This window comes from Amblyraja radiata, chromosome 45, assembly GCF_010909765.2.
Source record: "Amblyraja radiata isolate CabotCenter1 chromosome 45, sAmbRad1.1.pri, whole genome shotgun sequence".
NCBI lineage: Eukaryota > Metazoa > Chordata > Chondrichthyes > Rajiformes > Rajidae > Amblyraja > Amblyraja radiata.
The window spans coordinates 11,072,392-11,095,379 of NC_046000.1; the positions used below are offsets into that span (position 1 = coordinate 11,072,392).

At 48.4% G+C, this 22,988-nt stretch overlaps 1 protein-coding gene across 1 annotated transcript in view; it reads left to right on the plus strand.

The window, feature by feature from the left end:
* The window catches only part of LOC116968459 (neurexin-1-beta-like), a 73,014-nt gene that overhangs the window by 45,154 nt on the left and 4,872 nt on the right, over nucleotides 1-22,988 (plus strand). The window contains exon 5 of the mRNA XM_033015224.1: nucleotides 4,211-4,289. Coding sequence (XP_032871115.1) covers nucleotides 4,211-4,289 — 79 coding nt within the window. The remainder of the gene's footprint in view (nucleotides 1-4,210; nucleotides 4,290-22,988) is intronic.

Consider the following 22,988-nt stretch of genomic DNA (forward strand, 5'->3'; position numbering starts at 1 on the left):
TTCTTCCCGCTCCAGCGCTCTCGGGCGCTGGCCGCCGGCGGTGATTCAAAGTCGGACTCCTCTGAGTCCACGACCTTGTTTGTTTTGTGTCTAGCCTTTCCGCCCGGCCGCGTGGATCTGGCCGGTGCGGAGGCGACATCGGGCACAGCTGATCCCACTACGGGTGATCCAAGTGCCGCTGGCTGCTGCTGGCTGCCCGCTGCTCCACGGTCCTCCTCCCCAGCTTTGTCCTTCCGTGGAGTGGATATGGCCGGTGTGGAGGACATCTGTGCACAGCTGATTTCATCTGGCCCACCAGCTTTGTCGCAGCCCGTTGTTTCTGCACCTGCAATCAGCATGCAAATACAAAAAAGACCGCAGCACTTACCTGCAGGTCCAAGTTAAAACCATTGCTACGGGTGAGCATCGTTCCATCCCGTCTGCTGCCGTTATTGACTGGTCAAGTCAACGGCCCCATTTGAATGGTCTCCCGCCCGGCCGTGGTGTTCTGGTCGGCGCGGGGCCAAAAGTCGGCACTGCTCTTCCTATTACGGGAGATAAACGTGCCTTCAGCTGCTGCTGCCGGCTGCCCGCGACTCCGCTGTCTTCTCCAGCCAGCTTCACTAGCAGCACTTGTGGACACGCCTTTGTCCAGCTTCCCCTCCTGTACAGACCCAGCGCGGGGAAACATTAGTTTTGCTCCCTCTCCCGCCCGGCCCGGTGAGGGAGCGAGTCGGGAGAGAAAGTCGGGCACAGCTATTCCTTGCCTTTGGTTGCTGCTGCCGGTGCTTTTCTCCTTTTGTCCCCTAATTTTAAAAAAGGGGACAGAACACAAATACAACCCACTGTCTTTGTGGGTTGTTGGCTCCCATTTCCTCCACCTGTTTGGGGTGAAGTTTGGCACTCGCTCCCGTTATGGGAGATAGTGGTGCCGACGTCCGTTGCTGGCTGCCTGTTGCTGTTCAGCGGCAGCTCGGGAGCCTTGCTGCAATCAAGAAAAAAGGTAAGGAAAATTGTTGATGCTGGTTGTTGCTGATTGTCAACCTGCCGTTCGGGAGGAACGTCCTGCCTCCCGCTGTGATTTCCGCAGCCCCACGGACCCATGTAGCGTAGGTCCTTGGGGCTGTTGTCCGAGTTTGTCGGACCTTGTCGGTGTTTTCTCCCCGGAGCTAAAGTCGCACGAACTCCCGCTAACGGAGACTGTCGTGCCACCGGCCGTTGCTGGCTGCCTGCTGCTTGCAGACTCCTCCCCCGCCAGCTTTCAACAGCCTTCCTGTAGAAAAAAGGTAAGTCAAGAAAACGACGTTCCCTTACCTACTGTTGCAGGTTCAAGAATCCTGCCATTTGGGAGGAACGTCCTTCCTCCCGACAATGACGAGTTGCAATGCATGTAGCGCAATGTAACGCATGCGTCCTGGCGGGCTTCTTCACGTAGTCACTCACGTGACTCCGAAGTAAAATGACGATGGGAGGAGGGAAGATTGGACAAAGTTAGATTGGCAACGGTCCCAGAATCTCATCTAGTATTGGAAGGGCAAGATCATAGGATCATGAGTGATAGGAGCATAATTAGGCCATTCGGCCCATCATGTCTACACCATTCAATCATGGCTGATCTATCTCTCCCTCTGAACCCCATTCTCCTGCCTTCTCCCCATAACCTCCGACACCCGCACTAATCAAGAATCTATCTATCTCTGCCTTATGATCAGCCATGATCATTTTGAATGGCGGTGCAGGCTCGAAGGGCCGAATGGCCTACTCCTGCACCTATTTTTTATGTTTCTATGTTAAATAAAGGGCAGAGATGACAGCAGAGGTGGGCCCATGTGTAGGTGTGACACAGCTAGCCCGCACTACCTGCTGTACGAGAGAGATAGGTGGTGTGTGCCAATGTGGAACCCTCCACGTTCCAGACCAAGACTAGTAGGCGTGAGATTGCTCATCAGCGCTTGCCAGGTACACAGGAACGCTGTTTTTCCTGCATTAATTGATTAAGATCTTTAATAACTGTTGCATGAGATATAATAATCATTGCCCAGAAATTGGGTCAGAGCAATGTCATTAATGGAGTAATTAAAATATCAATAAAACTGATTATTATAATGTTAGAATGAAGGCAGTCAGATACAATGAACCAGCGTGGAAATGACAAATGGACTTTAATCCAGATAAGTGCGAGGTGTTGCATTTCACAACATCGAACAGTACAGTACAGGAACAGGCCCTTCGGCCCACAATGTTACTGCTGAACCTGATGCTGTTAAACTGACCTCACCTACCTGTACATCTTGTTGGACCATGCCTCCTCCCCCCCCCCCCCCCCTCTCCATCGCCCTCACCTCCTTCTCCCCCAAACTCACCGACATACTCCACCTGTGGGGGAGGGAGCAGGGGAGGGAGTGGACAGTCGACAGGGAGACCTAGCCAACTGGATGGACATCTGGCTTCATGGAGGGTGTTGGTGGAAGGTTGTTTTGCGGACTGGGACCAGGGGTGGGCCTCAGTGTTCAGTGCTGGGCCTGTTGCTGTTTGTCATCTATATCAATGATGTCAATGAAGCATGATTAGTAAGTTTGCACTAAATTACAGCAGGGTCTTGATGGGTCGGGCAGGTGGGCTGAGGTGATGGTTATGGAGGGACGTCTAACAAGACCAAGACCAACACAGTGAGTGGCAGAGCTCTGGGGAGCAGGAGGAACTAGTAGACACAAAATGCTGGAGTAACTCAGTGGGTGAGGCACCATCTCTGGAGAGAAGGAATGGGCGACGTTTCGGGTCGAGACCCTTTTCTTCAGTCTGATGTTGCAGCCACAGGAGTTTCCACATGAGCCATGGTCCCTGGAGTGGGATGTAGTGTGCAAACATCCATCGACTCCATCTCCACCTCACGCTGCCTCGGCAAGGCCAGCAGCATCATCAAGGAGCAGTCTCACCCCCGGTCACTCCCTCTTCTCCCCTCTCTCATTGGGCAAGAGGTACAGAAGTGTGAAAACGCACACCTCCAGATTCAGGGACAGTTTCTTCCCAGCTGTTATCAGGCAACTGAACCATCCTACCATAACCAGAGAGCGGTCCTGAACTACTATCTACCTAAGGTGGCCTTGCATAGGCATACAATGCCTGTCTCTGTCACGGTTTCACTCGGACATTGCACTAAACGTTATTCCCTTTATCCTGTATCTGTACACTGTGGACGGCTCGATTGTAATCATATAACCATATAACCATATAACAATTACAGCACGGAAACAGGCCATCTCGGCCCTACAAGTCCGCGCCGAACAACTTTTTTCCCTTAGTCCCACCTGCCTGCACTCATACCATACCCCTCCATTCCCTTCTCATCCATATACCTATCCAATTTATTTTTAAATGATACCAACGAACCTGCCTCCACCACTTCCACTGGAAGCTCATTCCACACCGCTACCACTCTCTGAGTAAAGAAGTTCCCCCTCATGTTACCCCTAAACTTCTGTCCCTTAATTCTGAAGTCATGTCCTCTTGTTTGAATCTTCCCTATTCTCAAAGGGAAAAGCTTGTCCACATCAACTCTGTCTATCCCTCTCATCATTTTAAAGACCTCTATCAAGTCCCCCCTTAACCTTCTGCGCTCCAGAGAATAAAGACCTAACTTATTCAACCTTTCTCTGTAACTTAGTTGCTGAAACCCAGGCAACATTCTAGTAAATCTCCTCTGTACTCTCTCTATTTTGTTGACATCCTTCCTATAATTGGGCGACCAAAATTGTACACCATACTCCAGATTTGGTCTCACCAATGCCTTGTACAATTTTAACATTACATCCCAGCTTCTATACTTAATGCTCTGATTTATAAAGGCTAGCATACCAAAAGCTTTCTTTACCACCCTATCTATATGAGATTCCACCTTCAAGGAACTATGCACGGTTATTCCCAGATCCCTCTGTTCAACTGTATTCTTCAATTCCCTACCATTTACCATGTACGTCCTATATTGATTTGTCCTGCCAAGGTGTAGCACCTCACATTTATCAGCATTAAACTCCATCTGCCATCTTTCAGCCCATTCTTCCATGTATTGTCATGTATTGACTTTCCGCTGACTGGTTAGCGTGCAACAGAAGCTTTTCACTGTACCTCGGTACACGGGACAATAAACGGAACAATAATGAAATGAACAAGTACGCGGTGAAATGTATGTTTGGTGTTTGGGTCTCACCCTGCTTTTGTGTTCCTCTTACAGAACACAGATGACATTCTGGTGGCCTCAGCTGAGTGTCCAAGCGACGATGAGGACTTGCAGGAGTGTGAGCCGAGTACGGGTGAGTGTGGTGACAGGGGGAAGCCCCCGACTGCCCAGCCTGGTCCATCCGATTCCTTTTCCTTTCTTGGTTATGCACCAGTGTAGGTCCTGTTGTACGTAGCTCTCTCTCCCCTGCTGCTGCTGCTGGCTGAAGCTGCACAGACAGAAGCAGGCAGGCAGGCAGACGCAGCCCTGTGGGTCACGCATGTAGGGTGTCTGTACTCAACCCAGACAGGGTCTCCAGCCAGGACTCTCTCCGTCTCCACTGTAGTACTTAGACTCTGTACGGGTAGACTAGGGTTGCTGCCAACAGGCAGAGTACAGTCAAGCATGTAGGGTGTCAGATACAGCATTGATTCCTGTGGTTCTGTAACGGGGTAACGTGCACAGGTGCCGAGGGTCGGGCAAGCATTAGTGTATCATGCCTGTCTCTGTCACTGTCTAACTCGTGCACACACACACTGACACACACACACACACTGACACACACACAGACACACACACACACTGACACACACACACACACACACACTGACACACACACACACACACACACTGACACACACACTCACACACACACACACACACACACACACACTGACACACACACACACACACACACACACACACACACTCACACACACACACTCACACACACACACACTGACACACACACACACACACACACTGACACACACACACACACACACACTGACACACACACACACACTGACACGCACACACACACACACACACACGCACGCACACACACTGACACACACACACACGCACACACAGACACACACACACACACACACGCACGCACACACACTTACAGAAACTGACAGTGTATTACAATAAACATATAGAATTACAAAGTATGTACACTGATAACCCAGTACAGATGTGTGCATCTTCTGCCATGCACACACTCATGTACATGATAAATATACAGATGTGCACACCAGGAAAGGGTTTAGCAGTCTGAAGAAGGGTTCCAACCAGAAACGTCACCTATCCATGTTCTCCACAGATGCTGCCTGACCGTTGGGATAGTCCCAGCCTCAACTACCTCCTCTGGCAGCTTGTTCCATACACCCACCACCCTTTGTGAGAAAAAGTTACCCCTCAGGTTCCTATTTAAATCTTTTCCCCTTCACCTTAAACCTGTGTCTGGCCCTCGATTCCCCGACTCTGGGCAAGAGACTCTGTGCATCTACCCGATGTTCATTTCCTCAGCCATGTCATGGTTCCCTGCTTTTTCTCCAGTCTCTCTCTGCCCATCCCCTCTGTCCTGCCCTCTCTACAAAGGTCCCCCAGTCCATTTCTAACCAGCTTTCCTTGCTTTATTCTACTTTGCCTTTCCTTATCAATATCTTGATCATCTGGTGCAGAATTCTAAAATGTCCACAATTCTCAAGCCCACTTTATAAGCCTCTTACCTGGATTCAAAGCTATCTCTAAATTCACCTGCGGGCCATGGACAGTCTATTTTTCCTGTTCTGTTTTGTGCCTTAAAGAACACTCTGGGTGTAATCTATTCATTATTTCTCTGTGCCAATCTCTGCCTCACCATTGTACTGTAGGATACATCAGCGACTAACAGCCTCACACCTTCTATGGATTTCCTTGTTTACATTGAAGGCTGTAGTTTTACATTTAACTACATGCTAAATCTATTTGTTGATGTATTAATTAACGACGTTATTTTACACAATGAGCGAATATATCTCAATATATTTCTGCTACTTTTCCCTCCAGTTCTGCTTTATTCCAAAACACAAGGACAGGCAGAGTTTAACATTCACCACATGTCCCTCAATGGCCAACACTGCTGCAGCCTCCTCTCCTCATGGAGAGAGAGACTTCCTTAGGAAGGGGATGAGGAGGAATTTCTCAGTCATAGAGTTACACAATGTGGAAACAGGCCCTTCAGCCCAGCTTGCCCACACCGGCTAACACGTCCCATCTACACTAGTCCCACCTGCCCGTGCTTGGCCCATATCCCTCCAAACCTGGCCTATCCATGTACCTGTCTAACTGTTTCTTAAACGTTGGGATAGTCCCAGCCTCAACTACCTCCTCCGGCAGCTCGTTCCATACACCCACCACCCTCTGTGTGAAAAGGTTACCCCTCAGATTCCTATTAAATATTTTCCCCTTCACCATAAACCTGTGTCCTCTGGTCCTCGATTCACCTACTCTGGGCACATCTCTGCAGAGGGTGGTGAATCTGTGGAACTCATTGCCACAGACGGTGGTGGAGGCCACAAGTCAGTGGATATATTTAAGGCAGAGATAGATAGATTCTTGATTAGTGCGGGTGTCAGGGGTTATGGGGAGAAGGCAGGAGAATGGGGTTAGGAGAGATAGATCAGCCATGCTTGAATGGCGGAGTAGACTTGATGGGCCGAATGGCCTAATTCTGCTCCTATCACTTGTGAACTAATGACCAGAATTACCCAACGACCCCACTCTATGTCACCACTGGACTGAGTGGACTAGTGTGTTGAAACATTAATGCCCCGTGGAAGCACACACATGTGTATACACACACTCACGTGTGTACACACATACACACAGGTACACATATGTGCTCACACATGCACACAAACGCCCACACATGTACATGTGCATACATGTAGGTGCTCACAAAATGCGCGCTTACACACGCATAAATGCACGCACACATGTGCACACATGCACACATACACATGCGTACATTCACGTGTACATGTGTGTACATACACACACATGTATGTACATACACACACATGTACGTACATACACACACACATGTACGTACATACACACACACATGTACGTACATACACACACATGTACGTACACACACACACATGTACGTACATACACACACACATATGTACATGCATACACACACATGTACGTACATACACACACATGTACGTACATACATACACACACATGTACATACACACACATGTACGTACATACAGGCACATGTACGTACATACACGCACACATGTACGTACATACACACACATGTACGAACATACACACACATGTACGTACACACACACACACATGTACGTACATACACACACATGTACGTACATACACACACATGTACGTACACACACACACATGTACGTACATACACACACACATGTACGTACATACACACACACATGTACGTACATACACACACATGTACGTACATACACACACACGCAGGTATTGGGATATCCGGAGTGTGGGATGTGTTTAGAAGTGTAATGGCGGGTGTGTGGGACATCATAGAGTGAACGGCCAGGCTAGTGGCAGTAAACTAGATTGGATGAAGAGAGAAACTGAGGCTCTGGTCAGGAAACAAGCAGCAGGGTAGGTATAGGCTGCTGGAATCAAGTGTACCTAACCCTAATATGTAGGAAAGAACTACAAATGCTTGTTACTGCAGCATTAGTGTCTGCCTTCGTGCCGAACCCAAACCCTGGAGGAGTTTCTGGGACCTGCGAGCATAAGGAGGGCAGGAATATCCAAAGGGATTATATGTGCATTAATGGACAGACGGTGACGAGAGAGGGAATAAGGCCCCTCAGAAACCAGCGGTCACCTCTGTGTGGAGACACAGGAGATGGGTAATGTCCTCAGGGTATTTCTCCTCTGCTTTTACCATGAAGACAGGGGAGCTTGGGACAGTTAATGAAGATGTCTTGAGGTCAGTCTGTATTATGGTCGGGGAGGTGCTGAATGTCCTAAGGCAGATACATCTCCAGGGGCTGATCAGATATATCCAAGGGCACAGTGGGAAGCTGGAGATGAAATTGCAGGAGTCCTTAATGAATCATTATTTGACAGGGGTGAGGTGCTGGAAGACTAGAGGGTGGCTAATGTTGTGCCTCTATTTAAACCAGTGAGCCTAACATCTGTGGTAGGCACGTTACTGAGAGGATTCTGAGGGATTCAATCTATGGACAGGCTGATTAGGGACAGTCAGCATGGTTTGTAAGTGGGAGGTTTTCGAAGAGGCTGATGATGGCAAAGCCACAGACATTGTCTACCTGGACTTCCACAAGGTCGACGGCTCTTGAAGGTTCTATCAGTGGCTATCGAAGGGTCGGGACCCAAATACTGACTTATCCATCTTCTCCAAAAATACTGCCGGGCCCATTGAGCTCCTTCTCTCCATAGATGCTGCCTCACCCGCTGAGTTCCTCCAGCATGTCTGTCTACCATTGAGTACACCTGCAGTTCCTTATTTCTGGAGTATTGGCCTCATGATGGAAGGTTCTTTATCGGTCTGGAGGCTTGTGATGAATCGCCAGGCTGGGCCCATTGTTGTGTGTAGTTTATGCGGACGGTTTGGATGAGAATGTACAAGGTGGAGACACAAACGTGGGGGGTATCGTAGATACCGGAGATATTGATCAGCTGGGCAATGGTTAAATGGTCAATCAACAGCAATGAACGGCAGGAGCCTGGTGTTGAGCAGCAGAGACCCAGCAGGGCACACACACACACACACACACACACACACACACACACACACACACACACACACACACACACACACTCACACACAGACACACACGCACGCACGCACGCGCACACACACTCACGCACGCACGCACACACACACACTCACACACACACACACACACACTCACACACACACACTCACACACACACACACACACACACACACACACACACTCACACACACACACACACACACTCACACACGCACTCCAGGTGCTTTTGATACTTTTACACGGATTGTCCTATCCGTTTAGAGGGAGATGGGCCAAACGCAGGCAGGTGGGACTAGTGTAGCTGGGGCACGTTGGCCGGTGTGGGCAAGTTGGGCTGAAGGGCCTGTTTCCACACTGTATCACTCTATGACTAGTGTAGCTGGGGCACGTTGGCCGGTGTGGGCAAGTTGTTTCCTTGCTGTGTCACTCTGTGACTCCTGTCGTGACTAGAATTGAACTCAATGCTGTAGTTTTGCCCAAATTCAATGTTTAATAATAGATCATCAGATTTCTCTGAAATGTCCATGATTACGCCCAGAATCATCAGCTTCAGGTGAGCTGATACACAGAGTACCTTGAACTACATTGTGCTGTAATGTACCACCTTACTTGGTATGATGGAGGCAGCTTCAAACATCACACAGAGACAGTGGCTTTGTATAACTTCCCAGCCTCCTGTCTGAAGTACGACACACATTGTCCTTTGTTACACAATATAATTTCCAGCAAGATTTGTCTGCATTACACTGCTATGACCTAGATTACAAATATTAGTGTATAATACTTATCGTATCCCCATACTGATTCCTCCATCATACCATGTACATTTACACTGCACACCACTCTTGTATTTTACAGTATACATATGCCCTTCTCTCTACTCCCGTTGAGGGAGTACAGAGAAGGTTCACCAGACTGATTCCTGGGATGGCAGGACTTTCATATGAAGAAAGACTGGATAGACTCGGCTTGTACTCATAGATACACAGACACAGTAATCTCGTTATATGTGACATTCTGATTCTGATTCTGATTCTGATACATAGAAAATAGGTGCAGGAGTAGAGGCCATTCGGCCCTTCGAGCCTGCACCGCCATTCAATCTGATCATGGCTGATCATCCAACTCAGTATCCCGTACCTGCCTTCTCTCCATACCCCCTGATCCCTTTAGCCACAAGAGCCACATCTAACTCCCTCTTGAGGGACTCGCTAGAATTTAGAAGATTGAGGGGGGATCTTATAGAAACTTACAAAATTCTTAAGGGGTTTGACAGGCTAGATGCAGGAAGATTATTCCCGATGTTGGGGAAGTCCAGGACAAGGGGTCACAGTTTAAGGATAAGGGGGAAATCATCTAGGACCGAGACATTTTTCACACAGAGAGTGGTGAATCTGTGGAATTCTCTGCCACAGAAGATAGTTGAGGCCAGTTCATTGGCTATATTTAAGAGGGAGTTAGATGTGGCTAAAGGAATCAGGGGGTATGGAGAGAAGGCAGGTACAGGATACTGAGTTGGATGATCAGCCATGATCATATTGAATGGCGGTGCAGGCTCGAAGGGCCCAATGGCCTCTACTCCTGCACCTATTGTCTATGTTTCTATAATGTACAGAAAAGCCAACATTGTAATTAAAACACAAAGCACTTGTGCAATAACACCAAGCCCAGAGCCAAACTGTATGTGAAGGACAATAACTCACTCCATGCAACAATCAGCCAGTTACATAAACACATCAAATAAACTGATGGTGTAGGTTGTTGTATTTAGTAAAACATGGATGATCACGCAACATAAAACACGTGCCAACACGCTATCGAGACCCGTGTCCCCATAGTTTGTACTGCAACGGTCACACAGTGGCCACTGTGGAGGCCAAGTCAGTCGATATTTGTAAGTCCGAGATTGATAGATTCTTCACTAGTACGGGTGTCAGGGGTTAGGGGGAGAAGGCAGGAGAATGGGGTTCTGAGGGAGAGATAGATCAGCCATGATTGAATGGCGGTGTAGACTTGATGGGCCGAATGGCCTAATTCTGCTCCTATCATATCATCTTATGACCGTATGAATTTGCAGAGGTTGACTGGCAGAGGATGTTTGCAGGTAAAGGGGATGCCTGGCAAGTGGGAGAATTGATGAGCCAGCATGTTCCTGTTAGAGTGAAGGGCGAGACTGGCAGGGGTAGAGGGGCCTGGTATACAAGGGATAGTTGAGGCTCTGGGCAGGAAAGGTTAGGTGTAGGCAACTGGGATCAAATTTATCCCAGAGGGTAAAAGACTGTGCATTCTCTGTAAGGGAAATCCAGAACCTGGTGACCTAGGTTTAAAGTTGAGAGGGCAAAGATTCAATAGGAACCTGAGGGGTTGTTTTCTCACACAGAGGGTGGTGGGATGTATGGAACGGGCTTCCACAGAAGGTATTTAAGAAGGAACTGCAGATGCTGGAACTGATGGGAAGGGTTTCGGCCCGAAACGTTGCCTATTTCCTTCGCTCCATAGATGCTGCTGCACCCGCTGAGTTTCTCCAGCATTTTTGTGTACCTTCCACAGAAGATAGTTGAGGCCGGGTCTATCACATTTAAGAGACATTTAGATAGGTACATGGCCAGGACAGGTTTAGAGGGATATGGGCCAAACACAGACAGCTGAGGATATGAGGAGGGAAAATAGGGGACAATAGACAATAGGTGCAGGAGTTGGCCATACAGCCCTTCAGGCCAGCACCGCCATTCAATGGCTGATCATCCACAACAACATGGGATAGTTTGGGCAGGTCAGGTAAAGGAGAATCCTAGAGATTTTACAAGTATATTAAGAGCACGAGAGTAGGTGGGAAGTGAATAGGTCCCCGGGAATAGTCCCCGAGGATTGGCGTACTGCGCATGTTGTTCCATTGTTTAAAAAGGGTTCTAAGAGTAAACCTAGCAATTATAGACCTGTTAGTTTGACTTCAGTGGTGGGCAAATTAATGGAAAAGATACTTAGAGATAATATATATAAGCATCTGGATAGACAGGGTCTGATTAGGAACAGTCAACATGGATTTGTGCCTGGAAGGTCATGTTTGACTAATCTTCTTGAATTTTTTGAAGAGGTTACTAGGGAAATTGACGAGGGAAAAGCAGTGGATGTTGTCTATATGGACTTTAGTAAGGCCTTTGACAAGGTTCCTCATGGAAGGTTGGTTAAGAAGGTTAAACTGTTGGGTATAAATGCAGGAATAGCAAGATGGATTCAGCAGTGGCTGAATGGGAGAAGCCAGAGGGTAATGGTGGATGGCTGTTTGTCGGGTTGGAGGCAGGTGACTAGTGGGGTGCCTCAGGGATCTGTGTTGGGTCCTTTGTTGTTTGTCATGTACATCAATGATCTGGATGAAGGTGTGGTAAATTGGATTAGTAAGTATGCAGATGATACCAAGATAGGGGGTGTTGTGGATAATGAAGAGGATTTCCAAAGTCTACAGAGTGATTTAGGCCATTTGGAAAAATGGGCTGAAAGATGGCAGATGGAGTTTAATGCTGATAAATGTGAGGTGTTACACCTTGGCAGGACAAATCAAAATAGGACGTACATGATAAATGGTAGGGAATTGAAGAATACAGTTGAACAGAGGGATCTGGGAATAACCGTGCATAGTTCCTTGAAGGTGGAATCTCATATAGATAGGGTGGTAAAGAAAGCTTTTGGTATGCTAGCCTTTATAAATCAGAGCATTGAGTATAGAAGCTGGGATGTAATGTTAAAATTGTACAAGGCATTGGTGAGACCAAATCTGGAGTATGGTGTACAATTTTGGTCGCCCAATTATAGGAAGGATGTCAACAAAATAGAGAGAGTACAGAGGAGATTTACTAGAATGTTGCCTGGGTTTCAACAACTAAGTTACAGAGATAGGTTGAACAAGTTAGGTCTTTATTCTCTGGAGCGCAGAAGGTTAAGGGGGGACTTGATAGAGGTCTTTAAAATAATGAGAGGGATAGACGGAGTTGATGTGATCAAGCTTTTTCCTTTGAGAATAGGGAAGATTCAAACAAGAGGACATGACTTCAGAATTAAGGGACAGAAGTTTAGGGGTAACATGAGGGGGAACTTCTTTACTCAGAGAGTGGTAGCGGTGTGGAATGAGCTTCCAGTGGAAGTGGTGGCGGCAGGTTCGTTGGTATCATTTAAGAATAAATTGGTTAGGCATATGGATGAGAAGGGAATGGAGGGTTATGGTATGAGTGCAGGCAGGTGGGACTAAGGGAAAAAAAATTGTTCGGCGCGGACTTGTAGGGCCGAGATGGCCTGTTTCCGTGCTGTAATTGTTATATGGTTGTTATATGGTCCAGTTCCGGATCAACGTATCGGCCACATGCAGAGCCACAGGAGATGAGAATGTTGAATATTCCTTGTTTGTATTCACCTTGGAGACGGTTGTGTGGGGCTCGGGGATTCAGGGAAAAGAATAGTAATGTCAATAGACAATTGTCTTAATGTCCACCTCACAAAAAAGGAGTTGCTAGTGGCTTGGAAGTGTGGATAAATCTCCAGGCTGACCAAGAGTATTCAAAATACATTTGGAGATATATAGATAGGGCGAGTTTAGAAGCAAATGTGGACCCCAGAATGTCAACTTGGTCGGCAGGGACAAGATGGGCCGAAGGGCCTGTTTCTGTATTGTCTAACTCATTGACTTTGACTAAAGGACATTGAGATTAGATTAGTTTATTGTCATATACGCCACGGTGCAATAAAATCCCTTGTTCACCTACAGTAAAGCTGACAGAGTAATTGTATCATAAACTAATGATAAATACATTAATAAATACAACAGCAAGTGCCAATGAGCAGAAGGATGCAATAACATCGTGTAATATTGATGTACGATGATTGCGTGAAATAATGAGGTTACACTGTGAGGGAGAGTCCTTGGGACGTACGTACATCTGGGAAAGATGTGTCTGGTTCAGGAGTTGGATTGCATTGGGGAAAAGCTGTTCCTAACTGAAAGGCCAGTGTGGACAGAGTGGATGTGGAGAGGATGTTTCCACCAGTGGGAGAGCCCAGGACCAGAGGGCACAGCCTCACAATTAAAGGACGTTCTTTTAGGAAGGAGATGTGGAGGAATTTCTTTAGCCAGAGGGCGGTGAATCTGTGGAATTCTTTGCCACAGACGGTGGTGGAGGCCACAAGTCAGTGGATATTTTTAAGGCAGAGATAGATAGATTCTTGATTAGTGCGGGTGTCAGAGGTATAGATAGGGTAGACAATCAGAACCTTTCCCCAGGGTGGAAGTGGCCAACACTAGAGGGCGCAGCTTTAAGGTGAGAGGGGGGAAGTTGAATGGAGATATGCGGGGAGAGTGTGTTACACAGAGGGTGGTGGGTGCCTGGTACTCGCTGCCAGGGGTGGTGGTGGAGGCAGATACGATTGTGGTGTTTGAGGCTTTTAAATAGGCACATGGACATGTAGGGAACAGAGGGATATGGATCACATGCTGGCAGAGGAGATCATGCTTAGCACGTACATTGTGGGCCGAAGGGCCTGTTCCTGTGCTGTACCATTCTGTGTTCTGTTACAATTGGCCTGGTTGATGTGATGTGGGCACAGGACCAGCAAAGTAGGAACAGGGCAGGCCATTCAGCCCCTTGAGCCATGCTATAGGATCACAACTGTTGCAACAGTCCCATGCCCACTATCAAACATTCCTCAACTCTCCCATGCCCACTCTCATGCAGCAGTAATGCAGAAATGCTGCTGTCTTGGCACTAGTAGAGTGATACAGCACGGAAACAGGCCCTTCGGCCCAACTTGCCCACACCGACCAACATGTCCCAGCTACACCAGTCCCACCTGCCCGCGTTTGGCCCATGTCCCTCTAAACCTGGCCTATCCATGTACCTGTCCAAATGTTTCTTAAACGATGCGATAGTCCCAGCCTCAACTACTTCCACTGGCAGCTTGTTCCATACACCCACCACCCTCTGTGTGGAAAAGTTACCACTTGCGTTCCTATAAAATCTTTTCCCCTTCACCTGAAATGTATGTCCTTCGGTTCTGGATGTCCCTACTCTGGACAAGAGACTCTGTGCATCTACACAATCTATTCCTCTCGATTGCAGCATCACAAAGTAAAGCTCACTCATGCTGCAGTAATGGACAGTGTAATGTCCAGTGTAATGTCCAGTGTAATGACCAGTGCAAACACCAGTGTAACACCAGTGTAATGACCAGTGTAACGTCCAGTGTAATGTCCAGTGTAAACACCAGTGTAACACCAGTGTAATGACCAGTGCAAACACCAGTGTAATGTCCAGTGTAAACACCAGTGTAATGTCCAGTGTAATGTCCAGTGTAATGTCCAGTGTAATGTCCAGTGTAATGTCCAGTGTAAACACCAGTGTAACACCAGTGTAATGACCAGTGTAACGTCCAGTGTAATGTCCAGTGTAAACACCAGTGTAACACCAGTGTAATGTCCAGTGTAAACACCAGTGTAAAGACCAGTGTAATGTCCAGTGTAATGCCCAGTGTAAACACCAGTGTAATGCCCAGTGTAAACACCAGTGTAATGACCAGTGCAAACACCAGTGTAATGTCCAGTGTAAACACCAGTGTAAACACCAGTGTAATGTCCAGTGTAATGCCCAGTGTAAACACCAGTGTAATGCCCAGTGTAAACACCAGTGTAATGACCAGTGCAAACACCAGTGTAATGTCCAGTGTAAACACCAGTGTAAACACCAGTGTAATGTCCAGTGTAATGTCCAGTGTAATGACCAGTGTAATGTCCAGTGTAATGTCCAGTGTAACACCAGTGTAATGTCCAGTGTAAACACCAGTGTAACACCGGTGTAAACACCAGTGTAATGACCAGTGTAATGATCAGTGTAATGTCCAGTGTAATGTCCAGTGTAAACACCAGTGTAACACCAGTGTAAACACCAATGTAATGTCCAGTGTAATGTCCAGTGTAAACACCAGTGTAAACACCAGTGTAATGTCCAGTGTAATGTCCAGTGTAATGTCCAGTGTAATGACCAGTGTAAACACCAGTGTAATGTCCAGTATAAACACCAGTGTAAACACCAGTGTAATGTCCAGTGTAATGTCCAGTGTAATGACCAGTGTAAACACCAGTGTAATGTCCAGTATAAACACCAGTGTAAACACCAGTGTAATGTCCAGTGTAATGTCCAGTGTAATGTCCAGTGTAATGACCAGTGTAAACACCAGTGTAATGTCCAGTATAAACACCAGTGTAAACACCAGTGTAATGTCCAGTGTAATGTCCAGTGTAAACACCAGTGTAAACACCAGTGTAATGTCCAGTGTGATGTCCAGTGTAAACACCAGTGTAACACCAGTGTAAACACCAGTGTAAACACCAGTGTAAACACCAGTGTAATGTCCAGTGTAATGACCAGTGTAATGCCCAGTGTAATGACCAGTGCAAACACCAGTGTAATGTCCAGTGTAATGACCAGTGCAAATACCAGTGTAATGCCCAGTGTAATGTCCAGTGTAAACACCAGTGTAATGTCCAGTGTAATGTCCAGTGTAAACACCAGTGTAACACCCAGTGTAAACACCAAAGCCAGTGTCCCAGTTCCGTTGACACATTTATCACAGGCCATTCTATCCAATAATCACAGTGGGCCACGTAACAAAGATTTCTCAGCCAATTTAATAAGGTTCTCAATCACAAAAGTAATAAAGCCGTAGTGTAGTGCGTTCCCAACCACAAATCTAATAAACCTGTCCGTGTTATCTAATAATTCTGAGCTCCCTGCATGTAATTCAATGGTTCCCATTTAATATCAGCTGCCGTCTTAAGTAGTTTAATAACAGCAGCATGAATATTGATCTCCTTGTTTAGAAGGCAGGAGGAGTTCTGACAAGACCTTGGCCAAGACATGCACCCCGTAGAGACAACTTGTAGATGGAGTTTTATTTGGTTTCAGATTTAGAGATACAGCGTGGAGATGTTCTTTGGCCCACCGGGTCCACACCGACCATCGATCACCCTGTACACACACTAGCTCTATGTTAGCCCACTCCCTACACACTAGGGGCAATTTACAGAAGCCAATTCACCTACAAACCTGTGTAGGAAGAACTGCAGATGTTGGTTTAAACTGAAAATAGACCCTTCTTCAGAAGAAAAGCCTCGACCCAAAACGTCACCCGTTCCTTCTCTCCAGAGATGCTGCCTGACCCGCTGAGTTACTCCAGCACTCTGTGAAACGTCACCTATCCATGTTCTCCACAGATGCTGCCTGACCCGCTGAGTTACTCCAGCACTCTGTGAAACGTCACCTATCCATGTTCTCCACAGATGCTGCCTGACCCGCTGAGTTACTCCAGCACTCTGTGAAACGTCACCTATCCATGTTCTCCACAGATGCTGCCTGACCCGCTGAGTTACTCCAGCACTCTGTGAAACGTCACCTATCCATGTTCTCCACAGATGCTGCCTGACCCGCTGAGTTACTCCAGCATCTTGTGTCTATCTTCGGTTTAAATCAGCATCTGCAGTTCCTTCCTACACATGTACCTGTCTAAGTGTCTTTTTAAATATGGTTTTAGTCCCGGCCTCAACTACCTCCTCCGGCAGCTCGTTCCCACACACCCACCGGCCTCTGTGTGAAAATGTTGCCCCTCAGGTTCCTATTCAATCTTTCCCCTCTGACTTTAAACCTATGTCCACTGGTTCCTGATTCCCCAACTCTGGGTAAAAGACTGGGAGCATTCTCTTTTGGGGAAATGAAGTTAGCTCGATATCGGGACAAAGTCCAGAGACAGCAGGGGGTCTAAGACAGACAGTGGAAGAGTTGCAAATTGTGAAGCTAGAGGAAGGAATAGAGGATGAGGGGGAGAGGCAAGAGAGAAACGAGCCTTGGTTGAAAGGCAGAGTGGGCTCGATGGGCTGAATGGCCTAATTGTGCTCATGGGTGCAGGTCCAGCTGGGACACTGGGGAGGGGGGAGGTTGCAAAAATTGGAGAGTTCAGTGTTCAAACTGTGGAGGAAATATCTGGTCAGGCAATGATGCTGTGGTCAGCTGTGGTCAGCTCAGTTTGGAGGGAGTGGACGATGTTTAATGGATTGTTCACAGCTGGAACATCTGCGCACAGCTGCATCCCTCGTAGTAGATCGGTGAAGGTTGTAACAAGGCACAGAATGCTGGAGTAACTCAGCGGGTCAGGCAGCATCTGTGGAGAACATGGATAGGTGACGTTTCACAGAGTGCTGGAGTAACTCAGCGGGTCAGGCAGCATCTGTGGAGAACATGGATAGGTGACGTTTCACAGAGTGCTGGAGTAACTCAGCGGGTCAGACATGCAGCATCTGTAGGTGGAAAAAACATGGATAGGTGACGTTTTGGGTCAGCATTCTTCCAATGTTTCTAAGTGAAGTAGCAGGGACTGGATGTGAACCAGACCAGCGATGGAACTGTCCAGTGCAGCCTCTTCCATGCTCTCAACTCAGAGATTTATCACGGAGGAGAACTAACTAAATTATAGATGAGAAGGAGAGTTGGCACTTCGATCACACCAGGGCCCCGGGCTGTTTTTACAGCAGGGAATACAGTGTGACATTAATGTTATTACCTGATCTCCACACTGGCTGTGGCCTGCGACAAGGATAATTACCTATTGGCTTGGGGAAAGTACTAGCTCAGGTTAGTACCCAAGCACAGCCCCATAAATCTGACAATTAGTCTCTGACTGTGGTCCCACCGCATCCCTCTGGCCACGGGAGGGGAAGGATTACAGTTGACCAGTCCCTTCCTCTGGCTTCATTGCTGCAATGACCAGTGTGAAGCCCAGGACTAAACTGAATTTGGAATTCATTGCCACAGACGTAAAGCGGAGATTGACAGGGTCTTGATTAGTGCGGGTGTCGGGGAGAAGGCAGGAGAATGGGGTTAGGAGGGAGAGATAGATCGGCCATGATTGAATGGCGGGGTAGACTTGATGGGCCGAATGGCCAAATCCTGCCCCTAACTTGGTTCTTGGTTTCTTGGTCCTCCAAAAATATTCCAAATGGAATTTAAACTGGAGGTGGTGAAGGGAGGGCTTAAGCCAGAAAGGGTTATTGGGAAGAAAGTGCTACTTTAAATGTAGTTGCATCTGGTTGGGTAACTATAGTTGGGTGGAGATTATTCCATGCTTTAATTGTGCGGGGGAAGAACGAATTGCTGTACACATCTGTCTTTGTAGCTGGGATCACAAATTGGATCGAATGCCCTAGTCTGCTCCTAATTGGTTTGGGTTTGGTGTAGGTCTTGTGATCTATGTCGAGCTGACCATTTAACATTTTAGGTCAAACGGTGAGCTTCACGTGTGTCTGTCTTGGAGAGGGTTCCACCCCAGAGAATTCAGAAGTTTGGTGACACTCGCTTCTCTCTCATAGGTGTTAGTAACAAATCGAGCTGCCTGTCTTTGGACACGTTCGATGGAAGAAATGTTTTTATTTGTGTATGGGTCCCATGCTGCAACTGCGTAATCCAAATGAGGTCTAACGAGGGTGAAGTACAGCTTCTCCTTGACAGAAGTTTAACAATGATGAAAGTTGCGCCTCAGGAAGTTTAGGACACCTGTTGCTTTCACCGTTGCATGATGAGTCTGACCATTCCAACGCAGATCATCCTGCAATTTGATGCCAAGATACTTGAACTGTGTTCATCACTACTAGCTGTAGAGGAGGGGGTGGAACAGATTGGTGTGGGCATGTGGTTCAGGAGGAAGGTTGGGTTTACAGGGAGGATGTGAACCTCAGGGCTGGTTGTATGAAGTAGAGCAGCGAGCAGTCGGCCATTAGGCCACACTGGCTGCTCAGTCACAGGGTCACTGGTGCATAACCAACCTTTCAACTTTCAGTCGCTGCCCCTTCAATAGTAAACTTTATCACCATGTAGATGCTCTGTGAACCTCATCAACAAACAAAGATGGCTGATATTTCAAAACGGGGGCATTTTTTGGGGGATAATCCACAGGTCCTGTGCTCATTCCTTGTTAAAATGTTGCTGCTTGAAGCTCTGGTCAGTGGCGTGTCCTCATGGATACAGGAAGCAGGGACACGGGCCATGTGGGCCCATCCTGTCCACTCTCTCCATCAGCTCCCATCCTCTCACTCAAACACCGCTCCTCTCCACACCGCCCTCAAAGCACAGACCCAGCCTTCCCTGTAGAGTAAAGGAATGTTGTGTCAGGTAGATCGCCCCTTACATAGGCTGGTGGGATGGCTTTAGGGCCGAATGGCCTGCTCCTATTCCTTGTATTTTTCCACAAAGTCCTGTCCCTTAAGAAACAGCATTCCCAGTCGGAGACCATTGTTTATCTTCCAACATTCCCAACCTCATCGCCCAGCATCATCCCCACACCCACCACACCTACACCCATCCCTCTGTCCTTGCACCCACACCCAACATTGTCCCCACACCCACCACACCCAGCATTGTCCCCACAACCACTACACCCAGCATTGTCCCCACATCCACCACACCCAGCATTGTCCCCGCACCTACACGCACCACCCATCTCTCTGTCCCCACACACAACCCAAGTTGTCCATGCAAGCCCACCTCTGATCCACTCACTCCACCATTGGTCCATGCATCTTGTTTTGTGAATCAGCTACTAAAGTCCATTCCTCTGATTCCCAATTCTATTACTAATGCCAGTCATTGAATCCGCTGAAACTGCTGCCAGGTATAGCCACCTGCCAGGTATAGCCACCTGCAAGGTATAGCCACCTGCCAGGTATACCCTCCTGCCAGGTATAGCCTCTTGCCAGGTATAGCCACCTGCCAGGTATACACATGCATCCCCGTGCAATACCATGTCCATGATGGTTCCTAACAGAGGAGAGACTGGACACAGTGTACAGAGTTGCTTTGTACCAAGTACCATGTCATGGACATTGATTTAACCAATCGGGAACATCAAACAGACAATGCATGCCCGGTCCAAGATGAAAACGCGTTAAAACGTTCATAAGTTTCCATCCCACAGATTCACCGCCCTCTGACTAAAGAAATTCCTTCTCATCTCCTTCCTAAAGGAATGTCCTTTAATTCTGTGGCTGTGCCCTCTGGTCCTAGACTCTCCCACTAGTGGAAACATCCTCTCCACATCCACTCAAATCCCACTCTGAATTGTCAGATTTTGACCCTTGAGATCGTACACACTTTTTAATTTCTTACCATCGATAACAATACATTCTCCAAACACATACAAATAAAACAATATTCTATTTAATCCTTTATTTGTGATACATACTGAAGCTCCCACTGCATGTGTTCAATCAGAGATTCCTGGTGCCAGAATCACAGAGAACACCTACAGCCCAAAGACAAATGATTCATCCCTTGTCATCCCCTCCCACACATCACCAGCATCGACCCCTGGTGTGTGAGCTGCCTCCACATCTCCGCACCCTTCTCCTGACATTCCACAGGGAGTTAGCGAGGTTGCTCTGACCCTGTATCTGGTCTCACCCTCAAGTGGAAACACCATCTAAACCTCAGGTGAATGAAGCCTTTCATCAAGGTGAGGCACGCCCCCCTCATACAGCCCTCACCTGGCCGCACCTGCCCTCATACAGCCCTCATACAGCCCACACCTGGCCTCATACAGCCCGCACCTGGCCGCACCTGCCCTCATACAGCCCGCACCTGCCCTCATACAGCCCGCACCTGCCCTCATACAGCCCACACCTGCCCTCATACAGCCTGCACCTGCCCTCATACAGCCTGCACCTGCCCTCATACAGCCCACACCTGCCCTCACCTGCCCTCATACAGCCCTCACCTGCCCTCATACAGCCCGCACCTGCCCTCATCCAGCCCGCACCTGCCCTCATACAGCCCACACCTGCCCTCACCTGCCCTCATACAGCCCTCACCTGCCCTCATCCAGCCCGCACCTGCCCTCATACAGCCCACACCTGCCCTCATACAGCCCACACCTGCCCTCACCTGCCCTCATACAGCCCTCACCTGCCCTCATACAGCCCACACCTGCCCTCATACAGCCCGCACCTGGCCGCACCTGCCCTCATACAGCCCTCACCTGCCCTCATACAGCCCACACCTGCCCTCATACAGCCCGCACCTGCCCTCATACAGCCCTCACCTGCCCTCATACAGCCCTCACCTGCCCTCATACAGCCCACACCTGCCCTCATACAGCCCGCACCTGCCCTCATACAGCCCTCACCTGCCCTCATACAGCCCTCACCTGCCCTCATACAGCCCACACCTGGCCGCACCTGCCCTCATACAGCCCACACCTGCCCTCATACAGCCCACACCTGCCCGCACCTGCCCTCATACAGCCCACACCTGCCCTCATACAGCCCACACCTGCCCTCATACAGCCCGCACCTGCCCTCATAAAGCCCGCACCTGCCCTCACCTGCCGCACCTGCCCGCACCTGCCCTCACCTGCCCTCATACAGCCCACACCTGCCCTCACCTGCTGCACCTGCCCTCACCTGCCCTCATACAGCCCACACCTGCCACACCTGCCCACACCTGCCGCACCTGCCCACCCTGACCTCCTTCCTGCCGTGGGCACAGGGCCACTGTGCCAAGGATCGGTGGGTGGATAGGATTGGGCACAGTTCATGTGGATTGGACTTTAGAATCTGACATTGAAGATTGAAGGTGGTGCTTGATGCTACACCTCCTCTATACTGACTGTCAATATGTGTGCTCTGAAATTAATTTTCGTCCTTTTTTTGCTGGTTGGAAGGTATTTAAAAAATAATTCTTTACACAAAGTTAGCCGGGGTGAGGTGATTTGGCCGTGGGCCTTGGTACATGTGGGCAGAGGGGTCCCTGTGTGTGTGTGGGGGTGTGTGTGTGGGGGTTTGTGTGGGGGTGTGTGTGGGGGTGTAAGGTCAGCACCAGGGTACCTGCAGTAGTAGGTGTGAGTGGAGTGTCTTGCAAGTGTGATTTTGACCCCAGCTTTCTCCACAAGCTCAGAGACCAGTCCAAACTCAACACCATGATCTCTTTCAACCATGAGTTCTCCCACTAATCCAGTCTCCCGACATTCCCATCGACCTCCCCTAGATTCTAACGCACACCTATACACTGGGGGGAGGGAGGGGCAATTTACATCCAGCTTGACGTCTTTGGGATGTGGGAGGAAACCGGAGCAACCGGAGTAAACCCACTCTGTCACAGGGAGAACGTGCAAACTCCACACAG